This window comes from Polyodon spathula, chromosome 21 (assembly GCF_017654505.1).
Source record: "Polyodon spathula isolate WHYD16114869_AA chromosome 21, ASM1765450v1, whole genome shotgun sequence".
In the NCBI taxonomy this organism is placed as follows: Eukaryota; Metazoa; Chordata; class Actinopteri; order Acipenseriformes; family Polyodontidae; genus Polyodon; species Polyodon spathula.
In genome coordinates, this window is record NC_054554.1 from 9,930,361 (window position 1) to 9,949,321 (window position 18,961).

Consider the following 18,961-nt stretch of genomic DNA (forward strand, 5'->3'; position numbering starts at 1 on the left):
CCAATTTGGTAAATTCACCATTCTGCCATTATGTGCAAGTCAGATAATTACATAAATAAGGAGCACTGTATAATGTAAAAATTATTAAAGCTAATTAAATCGATTTACTTGGCAATTAACAGATTTTCACAAAAACCCTGCAAAACGTAGCATGCACTATTAAAGCAAGTCCAAAGTTAGGGAATTCCTGAAATTCCCGAGTTTAAAAAGGTTAAATCAATCACTAATCCCACACTCCGCCCTACAGTTGTCACATTTTTGCTTTTGTTTGCACTGAGGTATTAACTCCTATTGTACTGAATGAGAAACATTATCCTTTATACTTCATTACGAGTATCTTTGTTATCTAACAAAACACATCAACATCACCTGCATGTGCCTTTAAATGTAAAATTGTGTGACATAAGAACCCACAAATGTTTACACTCTCAATAACTTGTCATTACATTTCATTTTATGTTACATATGGACAAGCAGTTCTCTAGACTTACATCCTTGATCCATTATATCTACAGTAGTTAACTAGTGCACATACAAATTTCCACTAGATCAGTCAATTCAAGAATTCGACTGCAAATGTTTTGAAGTGGTTTCCTCTTTAGTATCTCAAAAGGCTTTACAAAAACAAATGACAGTCTTGACTTGCGTAGAAAAGGTTTCTCGAACTAGATCAAAGGGGACAGGAATGTCTTCTAAAATAAATATACTACTATACTACTAGTTAATCCATTAACTGTAGAACAAGAAGCATGTTTCACATGCCTTCCCCTTATTTACAAAAAAGTAACAAATCTTTTAAACTGTACCACATCCAGACACTGCTCTCACGTGGCTCTCTATGGGAGCTCAGCTATTCTGTTACTTATTATCAGAACGGCAAATAAAGCACAGCTTTAATGACACATTCTAAAACCACTGCTTATATTATTATTTCAGACAAACAAGGTAAATAAACACCTTTTTAAAAAACTGTCATATAATACTGACAATGGTATTAATGTGGCATGTGACTTGGGAATAATGGTACACCCTTATTCAGAATTTATCGGACGTTTCATTATTATGGAAGAGTTACACAACTTTTACAATTTTGTATTAACGGGATTTCTTGGTATCTGCTCTCTTACAGTCTTCCATAGTATAGCCTCCCTTCTGTGATAAATATCAGAAGGCAGCCTTTGTTCACTGCCCTGTTTACCAGAGGCTCAAATGGCAACAACGCATTTTAAACCCCTACAGAACATTTGTGTATATTTAAACAGCAGTCTAGTCCACAGTGATTCACTGTCACTCATGCATCTAGACTAGACTAAATGGCTTACTAATAAGAGGATACCGCCCCTTGTCTTGCTCTTGCAATAATAAGATTCTCCATCACTTGACGCTGAAGGGACAATGTCTGCAAATGAAAACAAGACAGACATCAGTTACCACAGAATCCACTTCGGGGCTTAACATGCAGCAAATATACATTCAGAGACCCATTTGATCTTAATTCTGTGTGTCTTAGACATTCATCATTGTGAATCATTCACGCTCTTCACCTCACCATTGAAAAACGAATTCACAAGTTCAACAATATTTATGCTGCATAATTCTATGCAAAAATATGTTTTGGAAGACAGGCTTAAAATAAGAATATTTTCCAGCATGTCTACATAATTGCTTAGACTATTGAATTTGTACAGTATAGTAAAAGAAAAAAAAAATCTTAAACAAAACTGCAATGCATTTACCTAAACAGAAGCAATAACCTAACCTATAAAACCACACTATCTTCACAATAGACACACACAATGCAAAACTGGGATGTCAGACAGCCAGTCTTGCCAAGGTTGTAAAAGCAAAATTAGCACCACACAGGCAACTCCATACATTAGGCATTGAAACAAAATATTATCATATCAAGTTTAGAAACTGTACAGCATTTGCATCAAGACTAAAATAAACCATGTTTAAAGCTAAACAGTTGTTTGCAATTAGGGCTTGAACTTTTTGTTTTTTATTTTCCAAATCTCCTTTTAAATGTTAATTAGTCGTTGGTAAACTGTCTTTGTACCCTAATAAAGAGAAAACTAATAATTACCGACTGGGTTTAAGATTATTATTTTGCTACAAATCAATGAGAGTTTAAATGACCGGCTTGTTTTCAGTGTACACTCTGTACTGGGCATTTCATGCTGGGGGGGAAGAAAAAAAATCCCGTCAGCACAACTGTAACGGTGAAAATAACATAAACACACCGATAAACTAGTGGACTGCAAGAATGAAATGGAATTAGGATCAGAGATGAATAATTCAGGTATTGTCACTTCTGTTTGAAATAAAAAATAACTTAACAGAATCAGATTCAGCCAAGACATGAAGGTAAAAAAACAAAACAAGTGACACTGTTTTGTAATCAACAGCTTTTTCTGCGTTTAATTAGGAAACAGAATCGTCTCCAAATAAGTTTAAAGGGTCCACTGTGATCAAAAACAAAACCCCAAAACGTCAAGTATTTGTAAGTTCGTTAAGTAGCAGCCAATTCAGTAAATAAACAGTTCAGCAATAATTGACAATTACAGTGCGCTATAGTATGCTTTTCCTTGTAAACGTAATTTTACCCACAAAAAATGTTAAAAAATACAAGAGAGGTATGTTTTAGAAAAGTACAATACCTTTAAAAACGCTTTGAATTGTTTCCAGTAGTAAAGGGGTGCCATTTAAATCCCAGAAAAGGCGCCGGAGTTTTCTTTGGAAAATGATTTATTCTCCGTTTTTCTTTTGGGGTTAAACACCTTGTTTTTCCATTGTCAAAAGTGATATCCCAGCCCGCATAAGTTTGCTGTTTTTAGATTTAAAAAAATATATACATGTTTAAAAATATAAGAAAATCCATACTGACATTACGTTTCCTGTGGAAATCAGTTCCTAAACCACATAATCCACACGTGAGTTTAACTAAAGCAGGAGTGGTCACATATTGGGGAAGATGCGGAACACTGGTGTTGGGGGTGGGGTCCAAAAATAAAAAGTGTCTCATCGTCGTCATCATCATCGTCATACAACATAACCAAAGTCGGATGGGTCTTGCAATACCTCCTCTACTTTTTCTTGCCACGAAACTACGGTATTGGTTGGGCGTGACTGCAATAATATAATGATCTGGCACTGGGAATAAGCCTAATTCTGAGTGCCACATTCTGTATATTCATGCTACCTAACTATAACGTGTCCAATTGTATGCTAGCCAGTGATGGTGTAAATAAAACCACTAAACAGGTCAAATTTAACAATCGCCAAATATAACTGAATGAAATTGCAAATATAATGGTGTACCTGTTCACAGCACGCCTGCCGGTTAGTTTCAGCGCTGACCACAGTTTAGTGCGTGCATGTGTGCCAGAGTATACAGCACCCAGATTTGCTCTAGTGTACTAAACTGTACTGCAAGCACTAAAAAAGAAGCTGGTCATACCTTATTGTGTTATACCACAGCTTCAGGAAAGTATATTTAACATTTTGAGTTCAATCACAGTAAATCTGGTCCCCTGTGTTAATTGAAATCTAAAATCTTTTAAATGTCACCCTTGGGCATGTTGTAGTTCTGCTTTAGGGTGCATTTGTTTTAATTGTATTGACAATTAATAATAAAGTAATGTATAAGTGTTACTTATTTAAGGTTGAAAAACAAGAACATTTAATTAAAATTTACTGTAACACAAACAAGCACAGGAATTCAGCTCGAGGCTATATTGCTAAAGCGAGCTCACAGTAACCAGTTTGTTACAGTGAATCAGTTACTTTGGACTCTCTTCAGCAATACTGCCTGAAGCTGATACTGTCGGCATGCTTGTGTTATGGTCAATTTAAATGCAAGTGGTTTGTTTTTATGATGTCACACTGCCACTGAACTGACTGGTTTTTCCAGTTCAAGCCTGTCATGTGCAGCAGTGCAATCGCTTCTCAGTCTAAAATGTTTGTTTTTAAACTTTACTGTTAAATGTAAAAATATACATGTCTATGTCTTCAAAGAACTGGTTAAAAGGGTCTAAAGTAAATCATTACCATAAGTGGTCTCGTTAAACCAATAAGTTGCTGATTTGTTTGGCACGTTGAGGTATAGTTTAACTGGTGTCCAAGTCAGAGCTTCTCAAACGTACTGTATTTGTTTGTTTATTTGTTTGGGGACCCCCTCCCCCCTTTATTTATTTATTTATTTAATCTAGACCTCTAACTGCAAACTAAGGAAAAGGCAAATCACAAACAAGATTGAAAAACTGTACTGAAGTGAAAACAAATTATTTTTATATTGTCTGTAAGTTTCACCACAACAGTGAAAGAAAATGCAATCGAACCCAAGGCACTTCAGATGCCTAGTTTTTATTTCCTAGGATTGGTTCACAATAAATCTTCTGCCCAACAATCGGGCTTCCTGACCATCTCCTTAAGTCCTTTTATAAGGGTTTCCAGCCCTCGCTGTCCAGTAGTTAATGGAGCTCAGTCATTTCCATAATACATTTGTATTGTGCTTTTACTTCAATACCATTTGCAAATAAAAATACATAATGTAACAACACTATTGAAGACTTATACAAAGTAACAGTGACAGTACCGGACTCACCAGTGAGGTTTTCTGCATGGCTTGGATGGTATTCAGATGAGCAACTTGAGCCTCGTAAGTAGCCTTCAGCTTTTGGTTTAGCCTCGAAGCTTCCTCTATCTGAGTGAGCTCCCTAAAGCAAGCAACACTCACAGTAGCTTTCATTTCTCTACTAAAACTTATGAAATCATCTGAAAGTACTATACTGGACTATATTAGGGATGTCCTAAATATTTAAACTTCAGGATTTCACAAGTTTCAATGTGTAATCTTTAATGTACTATGAATTGTTATAAACAATCAAAAAAACCTTCAGTTAACAGTGCTGTTGCTGTTGCTCTACTACAATATTAAAGTGGATGAGACTATGTGTACATGTTGTGAATATGGAAAAGACTTACTATATATTGAATAAATAAGCTTACACTTTATACATCCTGCTGAATAAAAATTATAGCAGACCTGACATGCGTATATTTGAAAATGGTTACATTTTTAAGAACAATTGTAAATGCTTACCACTTGGAAAAAATGTCAACTCTAATCTATTAACCTCAACATCAATCAAGTACAGTGCTCACCCGTTATAACGCACCTCGTTATAGTGCGGAATCGGTTATAACACGGGGGGGGGGGGGGGGGGGGGGGGGGGGGCATGGCTCCCATTTGCTCCATAATGCCATTACAGTAGCCCTTTTGTACTTGTTATAAGGCGAAACACAAATAGCACGGTCATGTAACTATGACTCTCCACAATAGCGTTATAAAAGGTGAGCACTGTATGTTGGTAACATTCATTTCGCCTAGCTATTAATAATCTCAGGAACTTGTGCCAAGGAATGTTTGTACTAAGCTTAATCACTATTCAACAAGCGAACCAGGTAGATGTTGGGTAACATACGATGTTGCATTGAATAGGGTATTTTTCAGTGGGACTAGGAAAAAGATAAAGGAGATTTTGTTTTACACGCAAACTGAATTGCTCGATTTGTGACAGATTTAGTCTTGTACTTATTCTTGGCTCCATATTAATCTAGGTGAGGTGCGTGCAACTCTGGTCTTGAAGGGCCATTTTAATAATAATGAACTGCTCTAGGACATGGAAGAAGGTTTACTTTATTTAATGAAACAATTAGTTTAGATATTTCCCACCCCTAATCTAGGGGATACAGCTGTAATAGGAATAGAATAGTGCATGCAGCAGTATAACTGAATGTTGTGTAGAGCAGGATGCACAAAAGCTTAAGCCTTAAGCTTAAGCATGCTCTTTTTATCTCTCCACAAGTACCTGGATATCAAATTACTTTCTGGCACAGTGTGCTTCTACAATCTGCATTCTTTGGAAGATCTCAGGGGGAAGGAAGGGGGAGGCTGTTTCTCCTCCATCGGAGAGGACTCTGCGATGCCCTGGCTTATAGGAGGGTTTGGGTGGCTCCAGCACAGCAGGCAGCATCTCCATGTTACCTTGAAGTAAAAATAACACTTAAATGTCAAACAGTCATTATTGGTTACTGGGTCAGGTTGGTTAGAAATTGACACACTATGTAAAAATCTAAATACATTTTGCCCCAGCACAAATGTACTGGGACTCGTCTATGTTGTAAAACTGGGCTCATTATGAATGTGAATCCTTGTTTTGTTCTCTCCATTGGATGTTAGCTTGTGGATGAAAGTTATTTTTTAAAATGTGTTGGAAGACTGGCGACATGCAGTAATCCCAAGGATTACTTACTTAGTTTATCTGTTGTCGACTTGAACCTTTCTAAGCACTGTTCTGCCAACTTCAGCATCTTCTGTGTGTCTGATGACACCACGTCACACTCCTCTACAAGACAGCAGCACAGCAGTGAGCTACAGTAATTGGCTAACCACCAATAGAAAACGTGCTGCACATTTCAATGGAGAAGTCACTGGCACTGTAAAGACGTACAAGCATTTAATCCTTTATTGAGAATATCAGTCTGTCCACACATCAATTTTCTGTATGTCACACTTACGACTTTGCATACATCTGGAGAAATGCTTATCCGGTGGTCATGAAACTTGGTGTGATGATATTTTGTCGTGTGCCATTGCATGTGTTTCCAATACACAAAGATCCGTAAGGTGCACATCAACCAGTCATCAATCGAACATTGAACTACAGGGTGCAGCTATAGAACATCATATATAGCAGAGAAAATACAGCACTTTCCCATCATCAACCATGAACAACGGCTGGACTTTATATATCTTTTTTATATTTTATTTCGTTCCCGGACAGAAAAATAATTAAAAACAAAAGGCTGAAAAACAACAGTCAAACTGTCTTCATAAGAGGTAATATATCACATTTTGGGCACTGCAATTGATTACACCTCTAACTTAATTTTTATACCTGTGTGGGGTGTGGGAAGGGGTCAGTATTGTTACATGGTGCATAATTATGACAAGGATAGTTCCAAGGTAGAATACCAAAGTAGCAGGTCGGTTTAGGGTTATATTGATACGCTCTTACTAAAAGATCCTTCAGATTTCTATCTGTTTTAAAACAACACAACGGGGGCATTTTAAACTATCGGTAACAAACTATTCAAAGCAATAATGTTCTAATGTTTCAAAATGATATCCTTACTTGTCTAGATGCAGGTCTGTATATAGTAACACATGCAATCCTATATTGTTTAATTACATCCTTAGATTTTGTTTTTAGTAGTGTACGTCTGCCAGTCTTCAAAGCTCCATCATGTGCCTCTTTTAACCAGTTCCGTGGATAACCCCTTTCAAGAAATCTCTGCATCATGTTTTTGCCTTGAGATGGAAACTCACTTTGCGTAAACACTGTTGTTATCACTTTTAGCGGATTAAAACAATGAACGTGTGTGAAAATCTTCCCTCCCCCTTAAAACACTTAACTTGCATTTGTTCATTTAAGAAAGAAACAGATCGACACCTTATCTGTCATACCAAATGGAAATGTCACCTTCTCCAAGCTTCAAAGGGGCAAATTAATTTATTATACTGGAAAGAGACTTCCTGGAACCAGGAATCTGAAAAGACTAAGGGTTAATGGGTAACAGTACACGTTGGTAATATTTTTAATGGACTGATAAAATAAATTTGATATGTCTATATATTTGTTGTTATTTTGTATTAAATCTAATATGTTATAAATGTACACGGGCATGAAATGTTCTTTTATGTAAAACCATAACACTGGGAGTATTATAAATCTTGGACAACAGGCATACAAGTATTTTATACAGTTATTTTACTACACTCACTCAAATATTTAGTGTGTGCCAAACACATATTTCACAGTGAAAATGAAACTAAAACATGTAGTTAATTCCAAGATACTCTGAAAAACTTATCTTACTATGAAAGTTTGGGGTTTTAAAACATGCTTTTCTCAATGCTTGTAAGAATGTTAATTGAGTTGTGGTTTTACGGTATGTCATAAATACCATCTTATTTGAAATCGCCAAAAAGAGTCACATGGAGGTACGTTCGTCTTCTTTATCGAATTAACCAATCCGAAGAGGTTGCCAATAACTTCTCTGATTGGTTATACTAATTGCATTTAAGCTTGTGTTTGACCCGTATTCTGGATGAGGCGGCTTGCTTCCATCCAAGATGTGATCACTTCAAGGAACGTGTTCTCCCTTCATCAAAGCTACTCGCTGCTAAATTTCTAAGAAGAAGAAATCTAGGGCAAAGCATGAGAAGTACCGGTTGCTATGGAAACCATCTGATACGATCTTCCAAGCAATGTGCCTACATGAACACCTGAAAGACTGCCTGTCTGCTGATCGACACTAAAGCTGTCCATCTCCAAAAGAAGTGCGGGCGAGATCAAGTACTTTGTTTTAGAAACTGCCGTTTCTCCAATGAAGTAATTGAGTGCACCTTCCAAGATCCTTAAAAATTGGGTACTCGTGGTCATTTATCTCCAATGACTTGACTGTGCATTAATAAAAGTATCCTGTTCTCTCTCTCAGCTTTGGTGCGTGATGCTCCCATCGTCCCTCGTTTTAAATCAACTCTCATGACCCACCTGTTCTCGTTTGCTTTCCATGTTCTTTAAGCCTGATATCTGCTATTAGCTGCTGTGTTGCTGCTACTGTTTCATGTATTATTCTACTATCATGTATTATCCTTTATTATGATCATTTTATTGTTATCCTGAATAAAGTATATAGAACGTGCACGCAATTATAACAACTAACCAGTCCTCTCTAAAAAAAAAAAAAAGCACCAATAACAGCTATTTTATGCTATTTTAGCAGAAATTCTAATTCACAGAAAACACTTATCTGCCCGGTGCACCTGACCTTTCAATATAGTTGCAACATCTCCAGCGCTTAATGCTAGCCCGCTGTTTACATTTTAATAAAATAAGTAATTTAAATTAATAATCATGTCAAAGAAAATATACATTTCAGAATTTTTGGCAGTTTAGGTTCATTCATAAAAACAGTATAGACTAGGGCTTCGGAGCATTTGTTTGCATTGGGCCCCAAAAATATGTCATCCTGTCTAAGTGTGTGTGTGTGTGTGTGTGTGTGTGTGTGTGATTTTACTTAGCATGGTCGTTATTTTCACTTCTCCCATTCAAACTATAAAAAGTGAAGATTTTGCTTACAAAACATCAATACAACTACAAAGAAAGCCTTTCTGCAGTTCTTTATATTGCCAACAGAGGCGCTGTGGATGCTATCAAAACGTTTTTGATCGTTCAGGGATGCCCGTGAGTTTTCTTTTTGTTTAGCTACTTCCGGATCTGGTTGTTTACTTTGGTCTCTACTCTATATCATGTGTTCATTATTAAAACCCTTAACAATCGCCGAATAAGACATTATATACATTTTAAAAGTTTTAACCGCTAGTATTGTATTTTATATAAATTTAAACAAGCGCTATCTGGTTGCTATCGGAGTAAGTGGATGATGAAGCGCGACCGACGCGGTCGGTTCCGTGCTCTTGTGCAGGAGACTCAGCTGGGACAGCAGGCTGCTGAGCGTAAGCCAGGCGGCCGCCGTGGAAGACCGCGATCTTCCGAAATACAGCACACAGAAGAAAGTCTCGACCCTTCAGCTGTAGTAGGTGGTGCTGAAGGCGGATCAGAGGAATCGGGTTAGTTTGCTGCACAAATGGACGGTTGAAAACGAGAGAAAGTTACAAAATGTTGTAGTTTGGTTAAGTGTTCTTGGTGTACCAGTACTGTACTTTGCAGGTACAGCGTTTATCGGCGTTCCTTATATGAAGTACGGATTCTAGTAAGATATCCCTTCCAAAAGGCTGCTGCCAGTAGTTTAACATCAGGGTTGAAGAAAGAGAAATATTCATACTTTATTTGCATGCCTTCATCTAAGAGAGAGTAGGTATTTATATTAGTTTTGTGCAGCATGATTTTATTTGTTGAAAGTAGGGGGAAACAAAACGAATGACGCGAGTTAAAGAAGCTGCTGCTTCAGCTGTGGGTGGTTGTGGAGTTCTCCTCACGCTGCAGTAAGCTAGAGTCTTTTGCAAGTCAAAACTGCACGTGTCTTAAACACGCATGTCAGTGAAATTCACCCCCTAGCACAGCTAAACATACACAGTTAGAGCTGTCAGTAGATCACTGGCCTCCACTGTATACACACATAACATGTAAGTTTGACTGCAGCAGACATATACCCCTTGATTTTGCTACCCTAAATAACACAATAAGTACTTTTCTAGATATATTTATAACTGTGTATAATTAACAGACCTCCACGTGGCCCATACCCAGCGGTTTGATGTCTGGTACAATTAATTTGTTTGGAGCCTGAACTCTGATTGGCACAGTAACTCAGTGGCCTATGCCTCAAGAGTTGATCAGTTGCAATTACAATGAATAATGTGTGATAGGTATTTTCTCATTGGCGTTGTAGGCACAGGAAGGACTGTAACCACTGCATTCTGCCGGCTTTGCCATGGGAAATTTTCATCCCGGAGCCTGCGAAGTGCCTTTGGGAAGATCCCTGTGATTGGACAGGGTCCCAAGAAGAAGCAGAAACAGCAGGTTTTCTTTGCTGATTTCCAGCGCCTGCTGGGTGTGCCGGTGATGCAGGATCCAGTCCTCTCACAGTTCATCTGCAAGAACTGCTACACCCAGTTCTATAAATGCTCCAGCATCCTACGGACGTTTATCCAGCGTGTTAACATGTCACCAACTGGGAGAGTGAGGTCAGCAGGCCAGTGAGTAGAGAGCTTGGCAGAGAGAATGGTGCAGAGCAGGGACACTCTGGTTTGCTTTGTTAAGCTGTATTCAAGTTAACATGTTTTCAAGTTACTGAGATTGTGCCTAATTTGAGCTGAACCTCAATTTTGTCAGCCTCAAACATCATCTCAGACCAACACAGCCTAACTGCAACATAACAGTCTTTAACTGAGGCATACCTCATGAGATTGCAGTGTATATGTGAGATGAATGAAAACACTGTTACGTTGTTGTGTATATGTAAATGCAATTTTTTAATGTAGACACGAGATGTGCGGAAAAGGAACATACAGTACATTCTCGCTATACTGCCCTCCATTATAACGAACCTGGCCCCTGGACCCCAAATAAAACAAAAAATAATAAACGCACACTGTCAACATCCCGGTCTGTACGCATGGGACGCCACCTCCACAGTGGAGTCAACTCTTTTGTCTTAATAAAAAGCAAGAAAATGATTTTTATGTTGCAACAAATCTGGAAACTATATAGATTGTTTGAAAAAAAAAAAGTAGTAACACATGCATATCTCTGTTGTGAATATAGGTCGTCAAAAGGCACTGTTTTTTGGCTGGTTCAACAACCATGCGGCAAAGCAAAACTGATTTTAAAAAAACAAAACAAAACAAAAAAAAACCATCAGGATCTGATTAACTTTTCATGTTGAGTTAATTCGGAATAAAAACTCAGTGGCATTCTTGCATGTTGGATTTAGATTTGGTGCCCTTTGAAACGATTCATGTCAGATTGATTTTGAGTAAAAGTTCAGCTTCAATTCAAGATTTTTGCTTTTTGTACTGTTTTAATTGTTTAACTGCATACATGAGATGAACGGGTACATGAAATTCTCTTTATATAACAATCTCATTAACGTACTCCAACAGTTTATCATTCATTTTGATTGTCCTTTCACAGTAACAAACCCCTTGATATAAAGAACAAAAGGCTTAGAACCCAACTGGTTCGTTATAGTGAGGGTCTACGTATTTGACTTTCAATTACAACATTTGCCACCTGGTGGTGCTTTGCACAAAGTAAGAGGACTAATTATCTGCTATTATATAGCTTTGTATGTCTCTCATAGTCAGTTTCCCAAAGGCATGCATTAAGCTGTAAACAAGACAAAACCAACAGAAAAGTCTGCTGTAAAATGTGTAACTAAATATGAGCTGTACATTTGTTGTCTTCTTGCTTTTAATGCAAGTCTTCTTTCCTCTTTAGGGGAAATTCACTTTCTATAAATTCAGACTCCGAGAATTCAAGTTTTGGTAAGTAGTCACAGTTAAATAATGTTCAATTGATATAAGCTGTACATGTCTACTGTAATTCAACCCATTCATATTTATTCTTTGCATTTGCTGTTATAGTACTTCAATATCACAAATATATATCAAAGGTACCTTCAAAGGAAAGCAATTTATCAACTACGACAGGTAAATAATACACCTTTAGGTAATTTGATGGGTTACTGAGCTTACTGGTGACAGATTTGTTAACTAGGGTTTTGAAAGTTCAAACATGTTCGCCTCAGGAGTGTTAACAATAGTAACCACCAAATAACATGTTTAACTGACTTAGCCAACCAGGCAAAATGTACTTAGGGTTGTAGAAACACTATGTAAGATGGAAAGAGTATTGTTCTGAATTTTGTTTTAACAGGTGATCTGATTACATCAAGTCCTGGGTGCTTGCACAGCCTGGTATCCTGGGCACACCAGCATGCCGGGTCATGCCAGTCCTCCCCCAGCCTGCAGGAGGTGATGGCGTCAGAGTACTGTGGGGTGGTCCGGGCAGTCTGGGCCTGTGGAGACGGCCATAACTATGTCATGGACACTGACTCTGATCGCACCCCACAGGGGCTTCATTCTGCAAAAGAAGCAGTGAAACCGGAGGGTGGGGAGGGCTTAGGAAAGACAGCTTCAGGGAACAGTTCTACAGAGCATGGCAGGCAGCCACAGCTGGCCACGACGGAGCCTTGCAGCTCGGATTGCCAGAAGTCCATTTACCCATCGGCAACAACACTGGTGACAAACGCAGGGACTCCACGAAACCAGAATGCATCGCACCACCATATAGAGAGTAATAAAAATGCACATGAATCGCCTGTAGACAGCATTGAAGGTACGGTAAGAAAACAAAAAAGGATAAAATTGGGTAATTAATAATTATATTTCTATCCAAAAATATAGGTTTTTGAATTCTGCTACCACTTTCTACTTTTTCAATATGCTTGCAGGATAGAAATGCAAATAGCAACTTTTTATAAGGGGTCAGGTATGATTTCTTTGTATTGGATAATAGCACGTCTGTTTTTTCTTCATTAGGACAGTTAAGCAGTAAAGAGGTGCTCAGTTCAGTACCACCAGGAGAGGCATTGGATGGGGAAGAGGAAGATAGTGATCTGTCCGACAGGTAATCTTAAATAATTCACCCTCTTGAGGGTGGCAAACCCTTTATATTTATAACTAACATGACTGCTGCTACCCATTTTTAAACTTTTGCCTTTAAAATGAGGGGAATGACAGAGCTGGTTTTATTTATTAATTTAACCGTGGGGGTGTTTCAACTAAATAAGGTTGCTGTGAGAAGTTTCATAGAGGTCATCTTCCTTGTGCAAGAGAATGTTCACTCTTTATGATTGCTTATTTCTTTTACCACATTACCATGCCAAAGATATGGACACATGTATTTGCCTTTTCATGCTTGGTTAGTTGGACAGTTTGATGCATGTTGAAGTGCTATTTGGTTCACTTGTGAAATATAACCAGATTAAGAACGAATGAGTATCAAACCAAGTAGACCAGATTAGTTGAATGGGTGGTCTTGGTTCACTTGGAGGGGAGTTTATTTATCCCCAAAATTTTGTTAATGTAAAAACCAAAGAAACTTTAATTGGAAATTGAACCTCAACCAAACAGTGACGCAAAGGGAGGAAGTGATGACAATGAAAGTGGCACAACTAATAAATAAGCAGTGAAATCTTTGGGTGAAATCTTGTGCTATCCTACATGCCTCTACAGTTACCTTTGTTGGAAATTTCATGTCGCTTACACCATGAAATATGTTATATTTTGTAATGAAAGAGTGCTGATCAAATATTTTACCAGTAGGCCTATAGCATTTTTGAAATTTATAATTTGCATAAGATGCAGAAAGTTTGCCATGTTTTTTGCATGTACATTCGGATTCAAATTCTTGAGTTTCCTACCTATAAACTGGCTGTTATTCTCAATTCATCATGTTATTATTTCTGATTGTTAAATTATTGGCTTATATTGATTTGTAGTTCTAACCTAATTCTGTCAAGCGACGATGAGGATGAGGAAAAGACAAAAAGTGGATCTTCGGATGAGTTATTTGAACCTTACCCAGAGAAAAAGTGAGTGGAAATTCACATGTTCCGTTTTACACTGGACTGCATTAGATCAGCAGTTTTTTTTTTTTTTTAAATGTGACAGAAGCGAATGTTTTACTTTTTTTTTTTCTTTGATTTATTTTTATTATTAGTAAAGTTTCTTCAAAAAAGAGTGAGAGTAAAGAGGCTAAAAAGAAGACAGAACCAAAAGTAAGGAAGAAACCAGGTCCCAAGCCAGGATGGAAGAAGAAAATTAAAAGTGAAAGGTACAGCTTATGTGTTCGTGCTCATTTGTTGTAGTAGATGAGGATACAGAGGCTAAGGATGCAATTGATATGACCAAAAAGGCAATCTAGGAAATACAAATTCATGAAATAAACACATGGATACATTTATACTTTGAATGGTGTTAACTGTATGTCTTAAACTTATATCCCTATTCCTTAAATAAATCATGTAATTGTTCTGAAATCTATTTATGAAAACATTTTAATATCGAATTTGCTAAGTAATGCTGTGGATACAGGAAGTATGTTTTGTCACCTCAGTTGCTGCTGGGTTTCAAGTCATCACTGATTAGGAAAGGGCTTTGAATCTGGTTTACAGAAGATAATCCTGATCTTGTGTTTCAGTTATAGGAAAGGACTTTGAATCTGGTTTACAGATGATAATCCTGATCTTGTGTTTCAGTTATAGAGAAGAGCTGCCTACAATTTATAAGTGTCCTTACCAGGGCTGCACTGCTGTTTATAGAGGGTCTGATGGAATGAAGGTAAGTTATTACTGTATTTTATTTAAGCAATGCAGTTGACAGTTTTTAGAATTGTCCCATTATGTCTCTTTGTAAAACTACAGCCTATGTTAAAAATATACTTTGAACTCAGATGCCAAAACAATATAAAGTGAAAGTAAATGTTGATAGGTATGAAAGTTGACTTTTTGTTTTGTTTATCTTTATTTTGTGCATGTTTCTCGAATGTAATGTTTGGTCTCTTACTCATCATTAAAATCATTAAATATCTTGCATCTAAACACCCCAGTTTTCTTTAATGTGCATAAAAAACTTTGCCGTAAACTTTTGTTTTGTCTGGACTAGAAGCGTTCTTAGGATAGATGAAAAATCAATTTGGTATTCCACTGAGTGCGATTAGGAAAGTGTAATTCCATGACAAGTTGTAAGGTAATAGCATCTGCCCTCTATTCTTGTAGAAACACATCAAAGAGCACCATGAGGAAGTTCGTGAGAGGCCCTGTCCCCACCCAGGTTGTAACAAGGTGTTCATGATAGACCGATACCTGCAGCGCCATGTGAAGCTCATACACACAGGTGAGTGGGCTAGTCTCAGGGTATTATTTTGTAATGAGTTTTGTAGTCAAATAAAGAAGTAATCCTAATAATACAGAGTTAACACTATATCCCTAATTCAACAGTATGGGTGAATATTAATTAATTACTACTATGTTTATCAGTGATTTGTGAACTGTCATGATTTCACTGATTTATGTACTGTACATGGTCTTGCAAAACATTTACATTCGAGTTACAAAACACACAGCTTTCATTGGGGATGGCAAACTGCCGATTTATTGTTTCATGTTTTTTTCGCAGTCAATTTGGAATCAAAATTCTTGTGAATTACTACCTCCTTTTAATGTCAACTTCACGTAGTTTGATGCTGTTTATAATCATTTCAGCTTTAACGTATTATTATCTTACAGAGGTGCGGAATTACATCTGTGATGAATGTGGGCAAACATTTAAACAGCGGAAACACCTCTCAGTCCATCAAATGAGGCATTCTGGAGCGAAACCTCTGCAGTGAGTATCTTGGGAAAGTGAAGTTTCTATTGGAATTCTAAATGAGTGGTCCAAGAAATTTGGTACTGGCTATTGCAGTTAGAAACTGGTAGAAATGTGTTCCTCTTTTTTGTTCTTAATACATTTGAGCGTTAACTATTGGGACACCTTTAAGACATTTCCCCAGCTTTTTACAATACCTACAACTATATCAATCACATATTTTTAAGGGCAATTTCTGGAATTCAGGGTGATTAGCTATTGCTGTAAAATGCTCTAAAAAAAATCAAACAGATGTTTATCCACGCTGGTTATAGGTTGAGTACGACAGCAGCTTTATTTAGTTTTGTGAAATATGGAGCAAGGAGGACAGACAGAAAGCATACTTTTAGTATATGTTTGTTACTTTTGCCTGGCTGCAAATACAGTAAAATAACTTCAAGCTTTGTAAATTGACGTATAACTGAAACACTGTAATACAGAATGTGCAGCTTTTGTAACTGCAGATAGTAATGTGCAGAATGCTTGTCTTCCTCCGGAAAAATAACTTTTGGTGAAACTGTTTTAATGGGAAATGTTTTTTGCTTGTCAGGTGTGAAGTCTGTGGTTTCCAGTGCCGGCAAAGGGCTTCTCTTAAATACCATATGACGAAGCACAAGGCAGAGGCAGAGCTGGACTTTGCTTGCGACCAGTGTGGAAAACGATTTGAAAAGGCCCATAACCTAAATGTCCACATGTCCATGGTGCATCCCTTGACCCAGAATTCAGATAAGAAGAAATCTTATGGAATTGTACAATTACTACAACCTGGTGACGCACAGGGAATGCCAGAAACTCTTACAGAACCATTAATCCAGGGGACTACCAGCTGAAAAACAAGCCAGGAGAGAAGCTGGACTTTTGTAGAAGGTGCAATAATCAGAACTCGGGTGCTGATTTATTTTAAGATCATACTCAAAAAAGGACTGCAGTGTTACTTGCAGTCAATTGCAGTCAAGCAAGCAGCCTATATACTACCATTCAGGTTTAATACCACTAGAAGAGAATTCATCAGAATTGTGTGCGAGTTACTTAGAAGCTTTGTCGCTATTTTAGGTGCAAACACACAAATAAAATAAAAAAAGGTTTAAATATTAGGAGTCAGCAGTAAACTGGCCCAGAAGAAATAAGGACTACCTAACATTTTAAGTTTTTTTTTTTTTTTTTTTAACTGACATTTTATAAATTTCAAAATGAAATGTGTTTTTATTCTGCTTTGTTTTTATGGGCTGACTTGCACCCGTTACTTGTAACCTGAAATAAGGTTTCAGCTAACATTTATTACAGAAGTTACTTTTTTTCTGTATTTTAGGTCAAGTGTAGCATTACTGTACCTAGTCAAAAAAATCTGAAAGTGCCATGTAAAAATTATTTATTTTTCCTATTTACAGCCTTTGTGCAAATATTACAAAAATATTTATAAGCACTTGCGTACTGGGGTTGTATGTTACAGAAGTCCTTACTGACTAGCTGCGATTCACAGGGTACTGCGTAAGACTTCCTTTAAAACCAAACACTGGTTTTGCCTACAGTAATGCAGACGTACTGTGGAGACGCAAATAGGGTTTGAATCTCAAACTATTCGTAAATTACTTTCCTAACTGAAGTATGATACGACTGGTACTTCAGATTTCATTTACAATTATATGCAAATGAAGGTTTAGTAATGTCACGTACTAAAGATTGAATTAGTTTGCGATATGTAATTTTCGTAAGTTTTTTTTATTTTTATTATCATAGCAGTAAATGCTGCGGTCACTTTGCTAAAATGACATATCCTGTACAGTAATGCCTGCTTACACACAATCTGTGTACAGATTTTTATAAATAAACATATATAAATATTATGTTTTGCCAAGTGTAAGAATTGGTGAGGCATTTTAAAGGTTATGTGATCATACAGCATGTACAAAAAGTTTCACTAGAAGAGTTTTCAGGACAGCATGTGAATGCCTATATCAAGTCAGGTGTTGTAAAGGAAAAGAACAATGTGATTTTTGAGCCTGTAAAAGTATATTTAAAAAAAAAAAAGTACTTAAATTGCAGAGATTACATTTAAAATATATCTTGACAGTCAGCATATTAGATATTAAACATTAAAATGGACCATGTATTTTAATCAGATCTTATTGTGCATGTATTTAAAAAGCTATTTTTTTATACAATAAACAGGTATGTATATAATGTAAATAGATCATCTTGGTTTTTATGTGTTCCATATTTTAGTATGACAGGCATCTTTTGTTGAACAGGATTGTTGTTTAGGAAAAAGGGTTAGTTCCTTTTTTATATTTTTGTTTTTGAAAAATCACTACTTTTTTTTTTTTTTTTACAAAATTGTAAATGGATAATATTGATTAACAAAAAATGCTCTCAAGATTGAAGGGAAAGCTAAATGAACATTTGTAGAATTGTGTTGCTTTCTCAAACATTTCTGTTAAGGTTATGATAAAAATGTAAAGGTAGGATTCAATTGTGTTTTTATTTGAATACCCTCATAAACCAACAGACTAAAAATAAAATACAGCTTTTAGTTTGCTAGGTTATGCTACTGAAATTTTAAAAGAATTAAATATTTGTTTCTGTATCCATAAAGTTTTAAACATTCTTGAGTAAAATTTATTTTGCAACAACATTTCAATACACAGTATTGAACATTTCATAATGTTTTTATTAAAGTGATTATTTTTTTGTGCTGGGGAAGACATTGGATGCTTGTTTTTCGTCAATAAGGTAAAGCCATTTGTTTAGTTATGGAGGAGTAAAGAAGTGTCAGAATTTACTTAAATTGTATTTGTGCTTAAAAACAAGTAGTGCATAAATAATTATTTCATAAAAAGGACCATTTACGTATTTACAGAACGTCTGGCTCTTCATAAAGAGAATCATTACCAAGAGGATTCAGAAGGAAGGTAAGAGCAGCTTTCACCTCTGGGTCTAGGTCCACAAACCCATCTT

At 36.6% G+C, this 18,961-nt stretch overlaps 2 protein-coding genes across 4 annotated transcripts in view; one reads left to right on the forward strand and one right to left on the reverse strand.

Moving 5' to 3' along the window:
• Positions 1 to 2,956, reverse strand: part of LOC121296094 (VPS9 domain-containing protein 1-like) — a 28,250-nt gene extending 25,294 nt beyond the window's left edge. For both annotated transcript variants that reach the window (XM_041221289.1, XM_041221288.1), the window contains exons 1-2: positions 2,661 to 2,956; positions 1,337 to 1,399 (exon numbers count right to left, since the gene is read on the reverse strand). In XM_041221289.1, the coding sequence (XP_041077223.1) occupies positions 1,337 to 1,399; positions 2,661 to 2,705 (108 nt within the window). In that variant the 5' untranslated portion in view covers positions 2,706 to 2,956. The remainder of the gene's footprint in view (positions 1 to 1,336; positions 1,400 to 2,660) is intronic.
• A 6,368-nt stretch (positions 2,957 to 9,324) lies between these two features.
• LOC121295991 (zinc finger protein 276-like) lies at positions 9,325 to 18,722 on the forward strand. 2 transcript variants are annotated; one of them, XM_041221103.1, is made up of 11 exons: positions 9,325 to 9,700; positions 10,483 to 10,789; positions 12,033 to 12,079; positions 12,471 to 12,932; positions 13,136 to 13,223; positions 14,098 to 14,190; positions 14,319 to 14,432; positions 14,857 to 14,938; positions 15,376 to 15,493; positions 15,886 to 15,985; positions 16,557 to 18,722. In XM_041221103.1, the coding sequence occupies exons 1-11, from the start codon at positions 9,511 to 9,513 to the stop codon at positions 16,834 to 16,836; spliced, it is 1,881 nt and encodes a 626-aa protein (XP_041077037.1). In that variant the 5' UTR covers positions 9,325 to 9,510; the 3' UTR covers positions 16,837 to 18,722. The 2 variants fall into 2 exon arrangements, with proteins under 2 accessions (XP_041077037.1, XP_041077038.1); XM_041221104.1 differs by having other exon boundaries at positions 10,483 to 10,777.
• Positions 18,723 to 18,961: the final 239 nt, after the last annotated feature.